A 17,322-nucleotide genomic window follows, 5' to 3' on the forward strand; every position below is an offset into this window, starting at 1 on the left:
GTTACTTACAACACTTTAAAGAGTTCAGGTGGTTAATAGTAGGAAGTAGAAGTTTAAGTAGGCACACACATTCCTAAAAGTTTAGATGATATTAATGCAAATTTTTCTAAAAATGATTAAAAAAAATTAAAAATATAGTTGGAGCCAGGTTAATTGATATGGCATAAATTCCCGTCGAGTTGGGTTCCCATCGGGTCCTCGACCCTAATGGGGGTGGGGGCAGGTATTGTTAATGCCATCCTCAAACCCAACCAATAAGAAATATATTTATTTTTAATTCATATATAATATAATATAGTCGTGTATGATTATGATATAATATAATATTTATTTAATTTTGTCAAATTGAACTAAGATTATTTTGAGTTGTTGAGTTAAATTTTATAAGTCAATTGAATGTAATTAAGTTGGAAGATAATTTAAAAATGAAATTTAAGTATTATATTGTTGTATAAATATTTTTTTATATAAAAATTTGGAGATTCGGGCTGGGAGGTAGTCCCTTGATGAGGATGGGGATGGAAATTCCCCAAAAAAAATAATAATTCAAAAAACAAGAAAAAAAACGGGGATAATATTGACATACCCTACCCCAAACCAGCCTATTGTCATCCCTAATATGGCATTGCCATATAATGTGTTACAAAATTAAGGAGGAATTGAACTTAACATCTGGGTGAATGATAAATACCATTAGGAGAAAAAATAAAAAAATTAGGATTCGTTGATGGCAAATGACAGTAATATAAAAGTAAAGTAACTGAAAACAACAGCTATTGCTTTTACGTTACGCCATGGGTGACAAATCCAAAATTGCGGGTCAAACTTTCCAGAGCCTGATTCCACTTACCCACCGCCAACAACATATCGTTTCCACAACTCCTTTTCCTTCCCTTAATTTTTTTTTTTTTTTTCTTCAATTCTATTATAAAAGGACCTTCTGGGTTTTCAGTTGCAGAACCATCCACAACAACAAATTTCTCAATTTTCCTCAGCTCTCTTGAAATCCATATACCCAGAGATGGCGTCTCAGGTACCTCGCTCAGCTTTTCTCCTTTACTTTCATACCAATATGTTATTTGGGTTTTTCTTTTGCTTGTTTCAATTTCATATCTGGGTTGGGATTTTTGGTGCTTGATGTCAGTTCAGGTCCCTCTAAGTCAAATTTAATTGAGATTGTACAGAAATTTGTTGAAACATATTGTGGGTTTAATTTAAATTTTACTCTCTCTGTTTACAATTAGTATTTTCAGCTTGTGTAGAGAATGTTATGTCGGTGGATTATACACAAACTTTTTGAACCAAAATTTTGGGGATTGTGCAACAAATATTTCTCAGCCTTTCATAAGGAATATGATGCTTGAAGCTTGAAGCTTGTCCAGGCTACAATGATTTTGAAGTTTTTCTTTTGCTTATTAAATTTTGTCACTGAGTTACGTTTTATTCTGACCAAAAGCAATTGAAGAAACACAGGTATTTGGTTCAATGGTCGCTTGGTTTTGTAGGAATTGTTTGATTTAATGATATATAAAGGAATATTTGGTCCACTTGAAAGCATTCTGCATCTTCAAGATGGTCTCAATTTGTTTTATTTTGTTTTGGGATGGGATGGGATTTTCGAATGAACTACATAAATTGAGAGAAAGACAAGAAACTACGTCTTGAGTTGGGGGATATCTCCAAAAGTGTTTGGAGAGTTTGTAATTTTCATTAGAATGCCAATATATGTTAGCATAAGTTTGATACTGTAAAGCGGGCATCTGTTGGTTCTTTGTTTTCTCTACTATCAGTAATTAAATCCTGGATTTGTCTTTGTTGCAGACTACTATCCTCAAGGTTGGTATGTCATGCCAAGGCTGTGTTGGTGCTGTGAAAAGGGTTCTTGGAAAACTTGAAGGTTTGTTGACGATTCATTTATACAGTTCCATTGTCTTGCTCATCTTCTTCTCTGAGACTCTGCTTCTTTAAGTGTTTGTAATATATCATAAGAATAGCATTTGAACAATGCCAAATACACTACTGATGATTTCCTTATTTATATTTATATTTGCCTGACTTAACCCATTTTTACAATTACTTCTATATTGCAATTGAGTACGGAATCGTGTGCATGAATGTGAATTTTATTTTTCAACGCTACTATCTTGTGAAAGTTTGCTATATCTTTGTGGTGTATGTTGAAGCTGAACCTCTGTACACTGGTTATCACTTTGGTGTCCCAAAAATCACATAGAAAGAAAGAAATAGGTCATTGTTCTTACATTTGACAGCTGGGTGTATGCATCACCTTCGGTTGAGAGACCATGAAAATGTTCCTGTTCACTACGTGGTTTAGTGCTTTGAATCGTGTACCAATTCCCTTATTAACACTCATTTTAAAAAGTTGAGGTAGAGATATTGCTCTCCACCTGGATTTAGGTTTTAGATAAGCCGTAGGGCCCTTGGAACCAAGAAAAGTAAGAAATTGCAGAGGAATATAGGTACCACCCATATTATGTACTCCAAAAATCGATGATTTAGTTAGTGCGTATTTGGAATCTTGCTATTTATCAGCTTTCTAGCTGTTAACAAAATGTAGAGTCCATACTTTGTTGATTTCATATTATCTTGATAATTACGGGACATGTTCTTTCTTATTATCTTCAGGTATAGAATCATATGACATTGATTTCGACGCACAGAAAGTGACGGTGAAAAGCAATTTGCCACCCGAGACGGTCCTGCAAACCATTTCCAAAACTGGCAAGAAGACTGCCTATTGGGAAGCAGAAGCACCAGCAGAGCCCGAAGCAAAGCCTGCAGAAGCTGTGGCTGCTGCTTAGTCTTTCCCTGTTTAATGTGGTTGTAGTCATTGAATATGTCCAAGAGTAATGAACTTGGTATGGTGTCATGTAAACTATCTAGTGCTCATTCAGCTTTTGCTTGTTTGTAAGCGACGATGTCTCTCTGAACTAGTTATGTGACTTTCTGTATAAATAAATTGAGGAGAGACATTGTGTTGTGTCGTACCTTCTTCCAGATCCTTTTTTTTAGCTTCGTTTTCATTGAAATACTAATGCTTGCGACTTTTTTTTGTTAAGAAAAACCTTAAATACATGGAGGAAAAGGCATGAGGGCAAGGTGTTATGCTTATTAGAACAAGTCCTATCAACAATACAAGCGTTTTGCAAGACATGGTCAACATTTGAATGCAAGAATTGCTCAAAAAGAAAATAAAGGCTCGTTTGGGAGTGCTTCTTCTCAGAGCACTTATGCTCGTAGCGCTTAGACATAACCGCTTATACAAAGAAGTAGTTTTTCGTTTGGATTTTACATTTAAAAGTGCTTTTACACTACATAAAAGTGTTTTTTATATTTTATTGAGTGTTTAGTTTTCTTTGTTTGGATATCCTTCTCCTCACTGCCTTTCTCTCTCTTTCTCTTGCCCTCAGATATAAAATCATTCATTTTCATTCATTTTATTATATTGTATTGTATCTATGGCCATGTGACACTGCAGCAAAGATTTTCTACGAACCCAACACACAGTTGGGCTTACTTCTTCTTCTGCTTCAAACTCAGAAGCCGATAACATTCCATATAAAATAGCAATCAACGTAAGCTAATCCATATCTTGTTACGTTTGTTCATTCTGGTTCTTCATTGTTTTTCTTGGAAATATTTTGTCTTTCTTACATTGTTCTATGTTCTGGTTGTTAAAGACTAATCTTGATGTATCCTTTTATTTTGGGATCTGTAAGAGAGAGGTTTAGGCTCAGAACAATGCCGTTGAATATAGTACATGATGGTAATGGATTGCCCTGAATCATCCTCACGGAGCCAACTGGGTCTTCAGGAGAGGTTGGTAGGTTTCAATCAATTATTATGCTCTCTATTTTGCAGCCCCTGCACTTGTAATTTTCCTTGTTCATTTTGGCAGATTATAGATATGACGGCCTAAAGTTGAAATTTTTATCATTGGTCCATGATATAGATATAAAAGGGGTGTCAAATTAATGCATAAGAGTATTTTAATTGGGGTGTTTATCAGATTTTCTCAGTTTTAAAAAAAAAAAAGAAAGAAAGAAAGGTATTTTGGCATAAAAAAATTAAATATGGGTATTTTTGGCATTTTAAAAGTTTCATTAAAGGAAGCCAAGTGCTTCCCTTGTTTTTTGTCCTGCAGCGCTTTTAAAAAGAAGCACATCTCAAGTGCTTCTTCCAAAAGTTCCATTAAAAGGAGCCAAGTGCTTCCCTTGTTTTTGTCCTGCAGCGCTTTTAAGAAGAAGCACCTCTCAAGTGCTTCTTCCAAAACCACTCCAAGTGCTTTTAGATCTCACCCAAAGCGCTTTTGCAATTTTTGCCAAACACCATTTTTAAAAGACAGAAGCGCTTTCACCCATTTAGAAGTGCTTTTTGCTGCTCCAAAAGCACTCCCAAATGAGCCCTAAGTCTGGTGTTGAAACTCTCTTCTTTGCTTCGTTTTAAGCTGCTCTCAGCTTGTTTGTCAAGTCCCATGACAAAGGAGCTCAACCAAATATTCATAGGAAATGAAGTTGATTTTTACTCAAAATGTGGGCCTCCAGGAATCTTATTGAACCAACAGATTTTAGCCCAATTGAAATAGGTCTTAACTTGCAGATAAGTGATCTCAAGTTCAAATTGTCATATGGCATTGGTAGTGTATGTGAGAGAAAATTCTATAATGTGGCCGCCATATGTGGACCTGCTAAAATATGAATATCAGCCAGCATGATATAAGTTGTATAGATAAAGACTCAGGGACAGACCTATGCACATGCTAACCTACGCTATAGCCCAGGTGATTTGATCTTTTATAGCCCAAGGATAATATCCAACTCACCCAAGTGCACCCCACACACCCTCAATAAGGAGCTGCTTCACTCTCCTCATCGCAACTACTATATCTACTCGCTCATCAGCGCCCATGCACTCAACCACCCTTTGCCCATCCCACGGTTGGTTTTTAAAAAGTAATACTCACACTCATTGAAGCTACTTAAGCATGATTCGATACTGTTAGTGCAATTAATACCAATGGAAGTTTTTTGAAAATTAATACCAATATCAATTTTCTTTCTTTTTCTAAAGTTTTTGTACTATTCAATTTTCCACATAAAACCCACATATTTCTTCAAAATTTTCACACCACCAAAATCATTTACCACTCTTTAATTTTGCTTAATCTTTTACTGACAAAATTATTTATTAATTGCTTGTGTATTTTTTATTATTATTAATCTCTCATCATCATTGTGAATATATTATTATTAGTATATGTGTGAGAAACCTCCTCCCCCTTTAGACTATCACTTGTATTAAAAAATAAAAAATAAAAAAAAACTAACGGCCTTTTTCGTGTAGTTTAATGTTGTTTTTATTTGAGGTTGTACTCTATGCATTTTAAGGGTCTCATTATGTTCCCCGATGTAGTTCTTGTTATCAATGAAATTCACTCGTACAATTTAGTAATCTATCTTTTTAATAGGTTTGTATGTAAGGTAAATTTAGCCCATCCCATTTTGAAATCCTGGGCCTGTTCTAAATAAAGAAGTTACTTTAAATTTACCTAGTGATACAATTATAGAGCAGCTTAGAAAGTCTAAATATAGCCAAATTCACATAGGAACCATAATGATAGGCATCGCAACATTAACTAGAGCACAAGTACTCACTGAAGCATTAGTATCACTAGTAAAAAATACCCCTTGCGCGACCAAATTTTGCGCGACGAAACACTATTCGTCTCTCAAAGTCACTTTGCGCAATGAAACTTCAAACTTCGTCGCTCAAAGTCTTGCGTGACCAAATTTTGCGCGACGAAAAATAATTTGTCGTGCAAAGTCACTTCGCGCGACAAACTTTTGCGCGACGACAATACATCGTCGCTCAAAGTCTTGCGCGACCAATTTTGGGCGACGAAAAATAATTCATTGCTCAAAGTGACTTTGCGTGACGAAAAGTAAACTTCTTCGCGCAAAGTCCTTATAAAAATAAAAAAAATTATTTTTTAAAATCTTTGCATGACGTAATCCAAACATTTTGTCACCTAAACCAATTTTTTTTTTTGTATGCATAACACTTAAGAAATTAAACGGTATATATATTTATTAAGTAGCTTTAAATTTATTATTTTAGATCGGATCGGATTTTTGTTAGAAAAATATATTATTGTTGTTTGGATTGGGTTTTTGTTAGAAAATATATATTTTAAATTGACGATCGAATTAGTACATTGTATTCATATAGGGTCAAGGAGTGCAGCTGTAAAAAATCATCAAAATCGGAGTTAAAATAACCGTTGAATCGTGATTTTTCATTATAACCGTCGAAAAGTTTTGTCCCATTACTTGATCTCTGAATGTTTATTTTTTCTAATTTTTGGCGTATATGATCTTGAAGTATAAAAAAACAAGTTTGACGGTTGGATTGTTGAAACTAGTTTTCTTGAATGCATATGCTCTCAAAACAATATATTCACTAACAATTAAGAGTTTATTTATACTTTCGTTAAATATAACGTAAGATTTTGTGGTATCCACTAGTGTAAATATTTTAAATTGAAGATCAAATTCAGTTATTGTATTCATATAGGGTCAAGGAGTGTAGCTGTAAAAAATCATCAAAATCGGAGTTAAATAACCATTAAATCATGATTTTTCATTTATAACCGTCGAAACGTTTTGTCTCGTTACTTGATCTATGAATGTTTATTTTTTCCGATTTTTGAAGTATATGATCTCGAAGTATAAACAAACAAGTTTGATGGTTGGATCGTTGAAACTAGTTTCGTAGAATGCGTATGCCATCAAAACAATATATTCATTAACAATTAAGAGTTTATTTATACTTTCGTTAAATATAACATAAGATTTTATGGTATCCACTAGTGTAAATATCTTAAATTGAAGATCAAATTTAGTCATTGTATTCATATAGGGTCAAGGAGTGTAGCTGTAAAAAAATCATCAAAATCGGAGTTAAAATAACCTTTAAATCATGATTTTTCATTTATAACCGTCGAAAAGTTTTGTCCCGTACTTGATCTATGAATGTTTATTTTTTCCGATTTTTGGCGTATATGATCTCGAAGTATAAAAAAACAAGTTTGACGGTTGGATCATTCAAACTAGTTTTGTAGAATGCATATGCCATCAAAACAATATATTCACTACCAATTAAGAGTTTATTTATACTTTCGTTAAATATAACATAAGATTTTGCGGTATCCACTAGTGCAAATGTTTTAAATTGAAGATCAAATTCAGTCATTGTATTCATATAGGGTCAAGGAGTGTAGCTGTAAAAAAATCATCAAAATCCGAGTTAAAATAGCTGTTAAATCGTAATTTTTCATTTATAACTATCGAAAAGTTTTGTCCCGTTACTACATATCTGAATGTTTATTTTTTGCGATTTTTGGGGTATACGATCTTGAAGTATATACAAACAATTCTTACGGTTGGATCGTTGAATGGTGTGTGTATATATATATATATATTTATTAAGTAGCTTTAAATTTTTTTATTTTGTACGTATAACACTTAAGAAATTGAATAGTATATACATTTATTAAGTAGCTTTCACCATAATTATATTTTAAATCATAAAATAAATTTTTATTTATCTTTTATGATTCATAACAATTATTTTTATAAATATTGTGCTACGAACCAATTTTTCGTCTCTCAAAAGTTTGCGAGACCAACAGTTCGTCGTGTAAAACTCAAAAAATTTGGGCAAGTACCAAAAATGGGACGCGGGTTTTTAAAATTTTAAAAAAAAAACTTTAGACTTTGCGCGACCAATATTTTTTGTCACTCAAAACTTTGCGCGACCAATATATATTTTTCGTCGCGCAAAAATTTAGGCGAGTACCAAAAATGGGACGCTGGAATTTTTTTTATATAATTGTTTTAGACTTTGCGCGACCAATATGTATTTCTCGTCGCTTAAAAATTTAAAAATTTTGGCGGGTACCAAAAATGGGATGCAGGATTTTTTTTTTTAAATAATTTTTTTTAGACTTTGCGCGACCAATATTCCTATATTCGTCGTGCAAAATTTTGCGCGACCAACAATATTTTTCGTCGCGCAGAGTTATACGATTTTTAAAATCGAAATAACTCCTCCACCATTTTCTCGATGTCTTTCTCTACTCTTACCTCTCCTCTCTCTTTCCCTCTCCCCAAATCCCACCCTTTCTCTCACACTCACTCCTCTCACTTAATCTCTCATCTCTCTCTTCACATCTCTCACTCTCACTCACTCTCTCATCTATCTTTTCACTATCTCTCACTCTCTCATCTCTCTATCACTATCTTATCTAATTCTCTCACACTCACTTCTCCCTCTCATTCTCACTCACTCTCAATCTTGCCAAAAGGTATATTCTCTCCAAGTTTTAAAATTTTTTCATTAATATGTGTTTTTGGATTAGTTTTCAGTTTGTGTGGGGTTTGGGGTTGAGTAAAGGGGAGAGATTGGAGTTTGGGTTGGATTTGTGGTATAACAATTTTAGGGGAGATTATGCATTCTTTTTTTTTTTCCCTTTTTTTTGGTTATTTGACCATATTTGTTTTTTTGTAGGTAATCATCGAGACTTTGATGGCTAAAGTTGAGGCTTATGAAGCTATCAAAACATATCATCCGCCACTACCACCACAATACGCTTGTATTAGGATTTTATTATTGTACTTTGTTAATTTATGTGTACATTTTGAATATTTTATATATATATATTTATTGGATAATTTGATCACTATTTTTCATATGTAATTTTATTTTGAATATGTCAATTTAAATTAAAGTAATTAAGAAAAATCTTACAATTAAATTAAATTTCAAAAGTAAAATTTCAAAAAAATTAATATAATTAAATTAATATCAATTTAAATTAAAGTGATTTAAAAAAATCATACAATTAAATTAAATTTAAAAGTAAAAATTTGAATAAATTAATATAAATAAATTAATATTAAAGAAATAACAAAACAAAAAGTCAAAAACCTTGCGCGATAAAATATTTTGTAGCAAAACTATTAAATTAGTTTATTTTCATTTAAAATTTTAAAACACAAAAAATATTTCGTCACGCAATGCAAACTCTAAAAATGTGGGCGGGTACCAAAAATGGGACGTGGGAATTTTTTATTTTTTATAAATTTTTTTGAGACTTTGCGCGACCAATGTTTTTTGTCGCGCAAAACTTTGCGCGACCAATGTGTTTCGTCGCGCAAAGTTTTGCGTGACCAATATTTTTTCATTGCGCAAAGTTACTTTGCGCGACCAATATTTTTTCGTCGCGCAAAGTGATTTTGCGCGACCAATGAAAAAACTTGGTCGCGCAAAGTTTTTCTTCACGATCTTTGCCCGACAGGCTCTGCGCGGCGAAGTTTTTGTCGCTTTGAAATTTGTGCGACTACAATGTATTTTGTGCGACGAAATTCTCTTCGTCGCGCAAAGTGTAAAATGTAGTAGTGTATACATAAATGACGATAGATGGGATAACCATTTACAAGCAGCCATAGCAACAACGGAAGTAGACCTTAGCACAAACATAGCAGTCATAGGTTGTATCCTTAATTATGTCAATAATATTAAAGAATTTAGTAAATACATGAAAGTAAGCATAAGAACCAAAAAATTATAATATGAAAGGAGAAGATAAAAATTTAAATATTAGTCTCACGTATGTAGGAAAAGTTTCAAATAGATTTAATAATAAATCTAATATTCAACTCCATAATTTAGTACAGACTTTTGGAAGCAAATATGTTAGCATAACATAAGCTAAACAGGTAGATAATAGTTTCTTAGAAGGAATTGAATGGACACTACCTAATTTACAAGCAGCAAGGAAAAGGCAACTGGATAAAGCACAAATAGTTGAAAATCATCTAGGAAAAGCAACAGTTATGTAACATCCCAACCTTAATTTAAGTATTCGTTTAATTTAACTAATTTAATAAATTATGAAATTACAATTTTACCCTCAGAGATAGGTTTATTTTGGTCACTTTTTAATCAAAAGGATTTTGGGAAATGAATGGCACCATGAAGTAGATCGCATCGAGATGAGTCCGTAGACATGTAGTGGGCTCAAATCGGAGTTGTAACGAAAACGTTACGATCAACGGAAGCATAATGGCATAACTGTAAATATTTCAAATTGGTTTTAAAAAATCTGATTTCCTCTCTCTCTCTCTCTCTCTCTCTCTCTCTCTCTCTCTCTCTCTCTCTCTCTCTCTCTCTCTCTTTCCCCAATTTTCCCTTCGCACACGACAACCCCTCCACCTTCGTTATAACCAATGACTTTTGAGGCCACCGCCGCCACCTTCCACCTCCGACCACAAGGCCAATACCAAAAGAACCGCCTCTGCCTTCTTTCTCCATCCCACCCCTCCATAGCCATTGGAGTAGTTCGATATCGCCAGCAAAGTACAAAAATTCGGCCGATTTTGACCCAAAACTTCCACATCTCGTTCTGGCGATTCTGTCCACCAATTTCTTCGAGGTATGCTTTTTCATCCTCTCAATGTGTTTTAGCTGATGGTTGGGTTGATTGGGATCCATTTCTGCATTTTAGAACTCATTTTATCTCTTAAAGTTTAGCCAATTTTTGGCTTATGTTTCCGGCAAGTTCTGGTCACTTTTTGGCCATGGTGAACAAAAGTTGCTCCACTCATTGTCCTGATTATGTAGGTATAGGTCTTGATCAGGGGTTTGGAGATTTTTCGATCGCTGGAATTTACTTTTAGGCACCCACGAGCTGCCGCCACATGTGGCAGTGCGTGGGCACTATTTGGGTGACCCATTAGGTCCTAAAATGATCCCCATGTCGTCCCGAGCACGACAGTATGTTTGGATTTGGTTACTGTTTGACTGTCGATCAGATTATGCATATTAGGAATTATCTAGGTTCATTATGTTCGGACCGTTGGATCGACATTTCATATATGTTGATCTAGGCACCTTTAGGATCGTGTAGGAATTTGTAGATCATGAATTAGAGCCCCGGATACTTCGGTTCAATAATTCAAAGATTAGGTTAAACGATAACCTTCCGATCATGCGATCGAGAGCAATCCGACCGTTTGATTCGGACCAAACTTGCAGGACATGTATAAATAAACCTTATTGAACTCATAGGAACTTTTGGATCAGAAATCGGAGGTCGTGGGCCACGCGGGCCCGATTGACCAAGTTTTGGCAGTTTGACCCCTCGGTTTACCGTGAGTCTTCCAAGGTAGTTTCAACCTTCGAGGAGTACTAGAACAACCTTATTAACAAGTCTTGAATGTTATTTGAGTTATGTTGATTATGTTGGGATTATAAGATCGTTTTATAGTATCGTATGAAATTCTTGGATATTAGTTTGATAATTGAAGTTATGGAATGGATGAGCATGGGATACTTGATTGATGGGTTGTGAAAAAGTGAGTCTTGGGTCTCGGCTATGATTATTAGTAAATAAGTGGACGTTTATTTTAAAGTGTTCTTCGTTCTTCTATTCAGGAATTTCTTGCATAATGAGTTTTATTTGAAAATTGATTTAATATGGGTTAATGAGGATACGGGATCTCTAAAGGTTATCATTTATCATTAATTAATATTAATATTATTATTATTATTAAAGTATATGGATTGGATGATATCGGGTTATTTACGAAAGTCTATTGTTTTAATTGTGAAATATAGTATTTTATGGAAATTAAGTGCAAACAAGTTTTGATTAGTATTCGAATTAGTTTTGGGTCTTTATGGAATATATGCTTGAGAGTTTATTTTCTATACTATGAATAAATATTTGGGAATATTGAATTAAGGAAGGGAATATTATTTTTATAATATTTATATAAATATTATAAACCTTACTATCATATGTATCTTCCCTGGTCACTATACTTACACGTGGCGTTGGATTTTCCGGCTTGTGGGCTTCCTTGATTACTGATTCTGGAATTGATGGATATTTGAAAAACTATGGATATAGTTTGGGTATGTCAGAACCCGGGCACCCTTGACGGGGTGTTACCATAGACCCTTAGCGAGGTAGTCTACGCGCATAGGACTTGTCATAGGCACACTAGTATTAAGGATTTTGTTGTGCATGCTGGTGAGCCTAGTCTCTGGGTTGGACGGCTCGTCCCTAGCCACATGGTTGTTCAGGATTCCTCCGTGTGGTTCAGCCAAACTAATCCTGCTTTGGATTGTTTTCTCTGGTATATGATGTGTACTATCATATGTACCTCCCCTTGGATACTAATACTTGGAAACAGTGGACATGGATACTTGGATATATGGAAATCGACAGCTAGGGAGTCTGCGTGCATAGGACTTGTCACAGGCACACGAGTATTGAGGATTCTCTTGTGCCTGCTGGTTAATTGTGCTATTTGTTTAAGTTCTTTGACTGATCACCTTAGGGCTTTTGCATCTAGTAAATTGGAAGATGAATTTGAGGCAGGACTCGCAATATAATTCAATTAGCTTCTTTTGATTAAGTGTGGTGAATTACATTATTGCTTGACGAAGAATAATGGTTTGCTTGGTTCTCTCGTTTTCTAGAACTTAATGAATCCAACTTATTAAATTTATGCCTTAACTAGGATAGATTGCAGGGTTGCATATATAATCTTCGTCTGAACTAGAAAAGAATCTTACACTTAAGGAAAACTATGGTATGAGTACCTGAAAAGGACTTAGATATGGGAATTATCATCTAAAGAATCGAAAGAATCTGTTGGATGCATTGAAATCTAACTTGGATTGCTTGTGGTTGATTATGAAACCCTAGACCTTCATCATTCTTTTTCAATCTTTAAAAGTCAACGTTTTAATTCTTAATTGTCTTGATTAATTTCTTATTTGTTTCATAAACCTTCACAACAACAATCTCTACAAATTTACTTGCGTATTAGTTAGATTTAATATAGGTATTTGAATATTAGATTAATTTGGAATCCTCGTGGGAACGACACTTGGACCTGTCAAATGCTATACTACATCATTCTTGTGCACTTGCAAGGACAAACCAGATGGCTCATCCCTGGCCATATGGTTGTTGAGGATTTCTCCATGTGGTCTAGTCAAGTGATCCCCATATTGGATTGTCTTCCCCTGGTACATGATGACAATGTGATGTGTGATATGTATGTATATATATATATATATATACAGAGCTTCCATTGAGGAATCCCTCAAATAACTTATTTGAGGGACACCCTTTGTAGTAGGGGTGGGCACGATTCGGTTTGGACCGGTTTTTGCTTCAAATTAGAACCGATCCGGTACTATTTATGCAGTTTGGTTCGATTCGGTTTTAATTAAAAAAATTCAAAAACTGTTCGGTTCGGTTTGAACCAGTTTCGGTCCGGTTTCGATTTCGGTTCGGTTTTGAACCGGATTATAAAAATTATTTTTTAAAATTGTTTTGTAATACAATTCTCAACTGAAATATTATTTTTTTACTTGAAAATTAACAAATTATTCAATTTCATATAAAAATAAATATTAAAGTGAGAAAAAAGAGATATTTTGACATTGAGCTTGGATAAATATTAGGTTTTTTTTAGTGAAATTAAAAATATAGCATTAAGTATAAATATATATTGAAATTATATATTTTTTTAGTTTCACCGGTTCGGTTCGGCCCGGTTCGGTTTTTGAAGACATGAAACCGAATCCGAAACCAGTCCAAACCGGTCCGGTTCGGTTTTTGACCGGTTTTTGACTTTTTGGTCAACTCGGTTTTTTTCCGGTTTAGTTCGGTGTGGTTCGGTTCGGATTTCCGGTTTGCCGGTTTGAGTACCCACCCCTACTTTGTAGTGCCCACTCCGGATTGTATTTCACTGATCCAAACCATCTATTTTGTAGATACACATTCAAAGATCATCTCTACAAAAAATCACTTGAATTCGATATCATTTGACCACTCAATTGAATTATTGAAATTTTAGTATTTTCTTAAAGCACAGTGTTCATTGATTTTGTAGGACACAATTATATATTGAAACAGTTTTTGATTTGTCTAATTTTTTTCAAGGATGATCTATGAATATATACTTAAAAATAGATGGTTTCGATCGTTGGAAAAAAAATTCGTAGGAGACCCTAAAGGGTGTCCGTCAAATAAAATTATTTGAAGGATCTCTCAATAGAAGGGGATTGTATATATATATATATATATAGTTTCGTTTTTGGTTGAGATTCTTGAAGTTATGCTTCGTGAGTACTCTGCACAGGTATGAATGTCGAAATCATGGGTTGGAAAGTGTTGTTTGGCAACATACGCCTTGGATAGGGTATGGTTGCGAAGATAAACGGATAAAAGGAAAGAAACTATTAAGGTGTTCAGTGGTTTCCTTGTCGAATTTGATATTGTAATTGAATCTAAATTTAATCGTTGGCGTTATTTTAAATAATCGTATATTATCTTAATCGTGATTGTTGATTTAAGAACTACGTGTGGATTATCCCTCACAAATGGGTACGTAGGTAGCCTAGGGTCTAACCTAGGTGTAGCAGCAAAATAAACTATTAAAGTTATGCATTATCTACATTATGTGTCTAGATAGATGGACTATGATATTATGTCACACATTTCCATTCAATTGTCCAATCTATGATTTTATGAAGTTTAAATATTATGTGGTGGTATACTTAGAGCTAGATACCCTTTGTTATTAATGCGCTTATGTATTAAAGCCTTACTATGTTACTTGTATTTTTGGGAAGTTAGTTGTGGGCTCTCGTTACTTCAGATTGTGCACTAATATACTGGTAGGTTCAGAAAATGTCAGACCTTAAAGCATACATACTTTGGTATATTGGACCAAAGTATGATGCGTGATTAATACTCTATTTATGAAATCACATAGTGTTGGGTGGTGTATCGTTTTATATATTGAAAAGCATGATTTATGAGAGGAATGATTGTGAGTTCTTGGACTACATGAGATTATAGATATGTGAAGTTTTAAGAGAAATGCTTAGGATGTATATGTGAACTATCTTGGTATCAATCATCATGGGTTTTCTATTGTGCATGTTGTCAGTTAGGAGATTTTACATTGTGATATTTACAGGTGAAAATTTTGGTAAATATCCATTTTTCAAAGGAGATTCTGCTGAAATTTCAGTAGAAAGTCTCGTCCCTCTTTTCCTTGATTTGAAAAAGAGGCTATATTGTTAGTAAGTGGGCCAGGCATCAATTTGATGTTGAAAATACCACAGAATTTGTCACAAATTTCGAGAAATTCGGGGTGGATCCTGTCAAGTTAAATTCAATAATTATAGACAATTGGATAATTTTGAAGATTTAGAAAGTGAACTAGAAGAACAGATTCATATGACATTTGATAATTTAGAAATAAATATAATTGAACATAATTTTGATAGCGTAGTAGGTAAGTTGATAGATGGCATAGATCACTTAGATGAAGAAGAATATTTAGAAAAATATAAAAACTTATGATTTAGGACTACATAAATTATCAGATGAAGAAATGAAGAAGTTAATTTTAGACATAGGATTAGAAAATATTTTATGAGAAAAAGAGCACAATAATATGATAACCGAAGTAGAATATATGGTAAAATGGAAGAAACTGCATCATCAGGACTAGGATATACAAATACAAGATTAGGAATAACTGACAAATAGAATCTTAGACAAATTGAAGAACTTAATGAACAAAATGTAGAATCAGGACAAAGTGGTTTCCAAGAAGAAACATTTAAACCTAGAAGAAATAGAATTCCATTACAAAGGAATAGAGCAAGTTAATTTGGAAGGAAATATTTCAAATTTAGATAATGTAGACGTGCAAAATTGAGAGAAAATAATAGAAAGATGGGAGAAAGTTTGTGTACACGCAGCAATAATGTCAGATTTTAGCAGTACTAAAAATATGCAAGATTATTTTGAACATACTTTAGACGGAATGGTTTTTTATTTCTTTCAAGCATGGAAAACTAAAAATCAAGAACAGCATCAAGTAGCAAAAGAAATGTTTAATATAGATACTTTTATTATATTAATTAAATATGAATTTTTAGATCATAACAAATTAGATGGAAGAAACGAGCTAGAACAAATTCAAACAATAAGAAGCCTTGAACAATTACAAATTTGTGATTTACAATACGTAGGAGAATATACTTCAGAATTTTTTAAATATTTAGGAAGAGCTGGTAGAATTAATGACACTAATTTATTAGACACCTATATGACTAAAATCAAAGGACCAATAGGAGAGAAAATTTGGAAAGAATGGCAAAAGCACCATAGAAAAACTGATACATCAACAGGGACTAGAGTTCAACATGTTTATGACATACTTAGAGAACATAATGCAGCCAAATAAAACCAAAAGACAAATTAGGAAGCAATTTTATGTGAGTTGTAAAAATATAGATTTACCTAAACAATATGGATATTATAAAAAGAATAAGAAAAATAAAATATATAAGAAAAGTTATAAGAAATATAGATCTTATAAGAAGCATAAAAGATTTAGCATAGAACCATGGAAAACATTTAGAAAAAGAAAATATACAGTTAAACATTTTATAAAAAGAATAAATAAACCTTGAATTCGGAAGTATAAGTTACCAAAAGATAAAAGTAATTGTAAATGTTATTTATGTGGAGAAGCAGGATACATTCGACCAAAATGTCCAAAATTGAGTAAACAGCCAAGAGAGAAAATACAATTAGTTGAATAATTCCAATTAGAAGATGATGAAGACTTAGAATCTATTTATAGCCTAGATAATTTGAGTGATAATGAAAGTATATATAGCATTAACATATAGATTCAAAATTAGACTATTCTAGTAGCTCAGAAAGTGACTTAGAAGACTTTATGTGTGTGTGTGAAGAACAAGAGCAACATGAAGAATTTAAGTACGTTAATTTAGGATGGTCACAGGAGATAATGCAGTTAGACAGACCTAAGACACTAGAAGAATTATTGCAATTAGCATTACAGACTAAGATTATAGGAGATGACCCTTAATTACATTAGAGTAAGAATAAAATATTTGTAACACCCCGATCCCAAATTTTCCCAAATTTAACCCTTATTTAATTATTTAATTATTTAAGGGTATTTTAGTCATATTTTTAACCGGAGAGAGTTTGGGACCGTGACTTGTATTTTTGGATAGGTCGTGCGAGACGAGTTCATAGACACGTAGTGGGCTCGAATCGGAGTTGTAACGAGAGAGATATGGTCAAAAGAAACCCAGTGGCACAATCGTAAATATTTCGAAATGGGATTTTTTATAAAAAACCTGGTTCTCTCTCTCTCTCTC

At 33.4% G+C, this 17,322-nt stretch overlaps 1 protein-coding gene across 1 annotated transcript; it reads left to right on the plus strand.

Annotated features, from left to right (window-relative positions):
- The first annotated feature begins 830 nt into the window (after positions 1–830).
- On the plus strand, positions 831–3,050 carry LOC117619015 (copper transport protein ATX1-like). The gene is made up of 3 exons (XM_034348833.1): positions 831–1,033; positions 1,822–1,897; positions 2,647–3,050. The coding sequence occupies exons 1-3, from the start codon at positions 1,022–1,024 to the stop codon at positions 2,820–2,822; spliced, it is 264 nt and encodes an 87-aa protein (XP_034204724.1). The 5' UTR covers positions 831–1,021; the 3' UTR covers positions 2,823–3,050.
- The last annotated feature ends 14,272 nt before the right edge of the window (positions 3,051–17,322 follow it).

This window comes from Prunus dulcis, chromosome 2, assembly GCF_902201215.1.
Source record: "Prunus dulcis chromosome 2, ALMONDv2, whole genome shotgun sequence".
Lineage (NCBI taxonomy): Eukaryota > Viridiplantae > Streptophyta > Magnoliopsida > Rosales > Rosaceae > Prunus > Prunus dulcis.

Bases quoted from the DNA above. Each gene is read 5' to 3' on its own strand.
- LOC117619015 (XM_034348833.1), top strand. The intron at 1,898-2,646 runs GTTTGTTGACGA...TATTATCTTCAG, and splicing joins GGTTCTTGGAAAACTTGAAG to GTATAGAATCATATGACATT.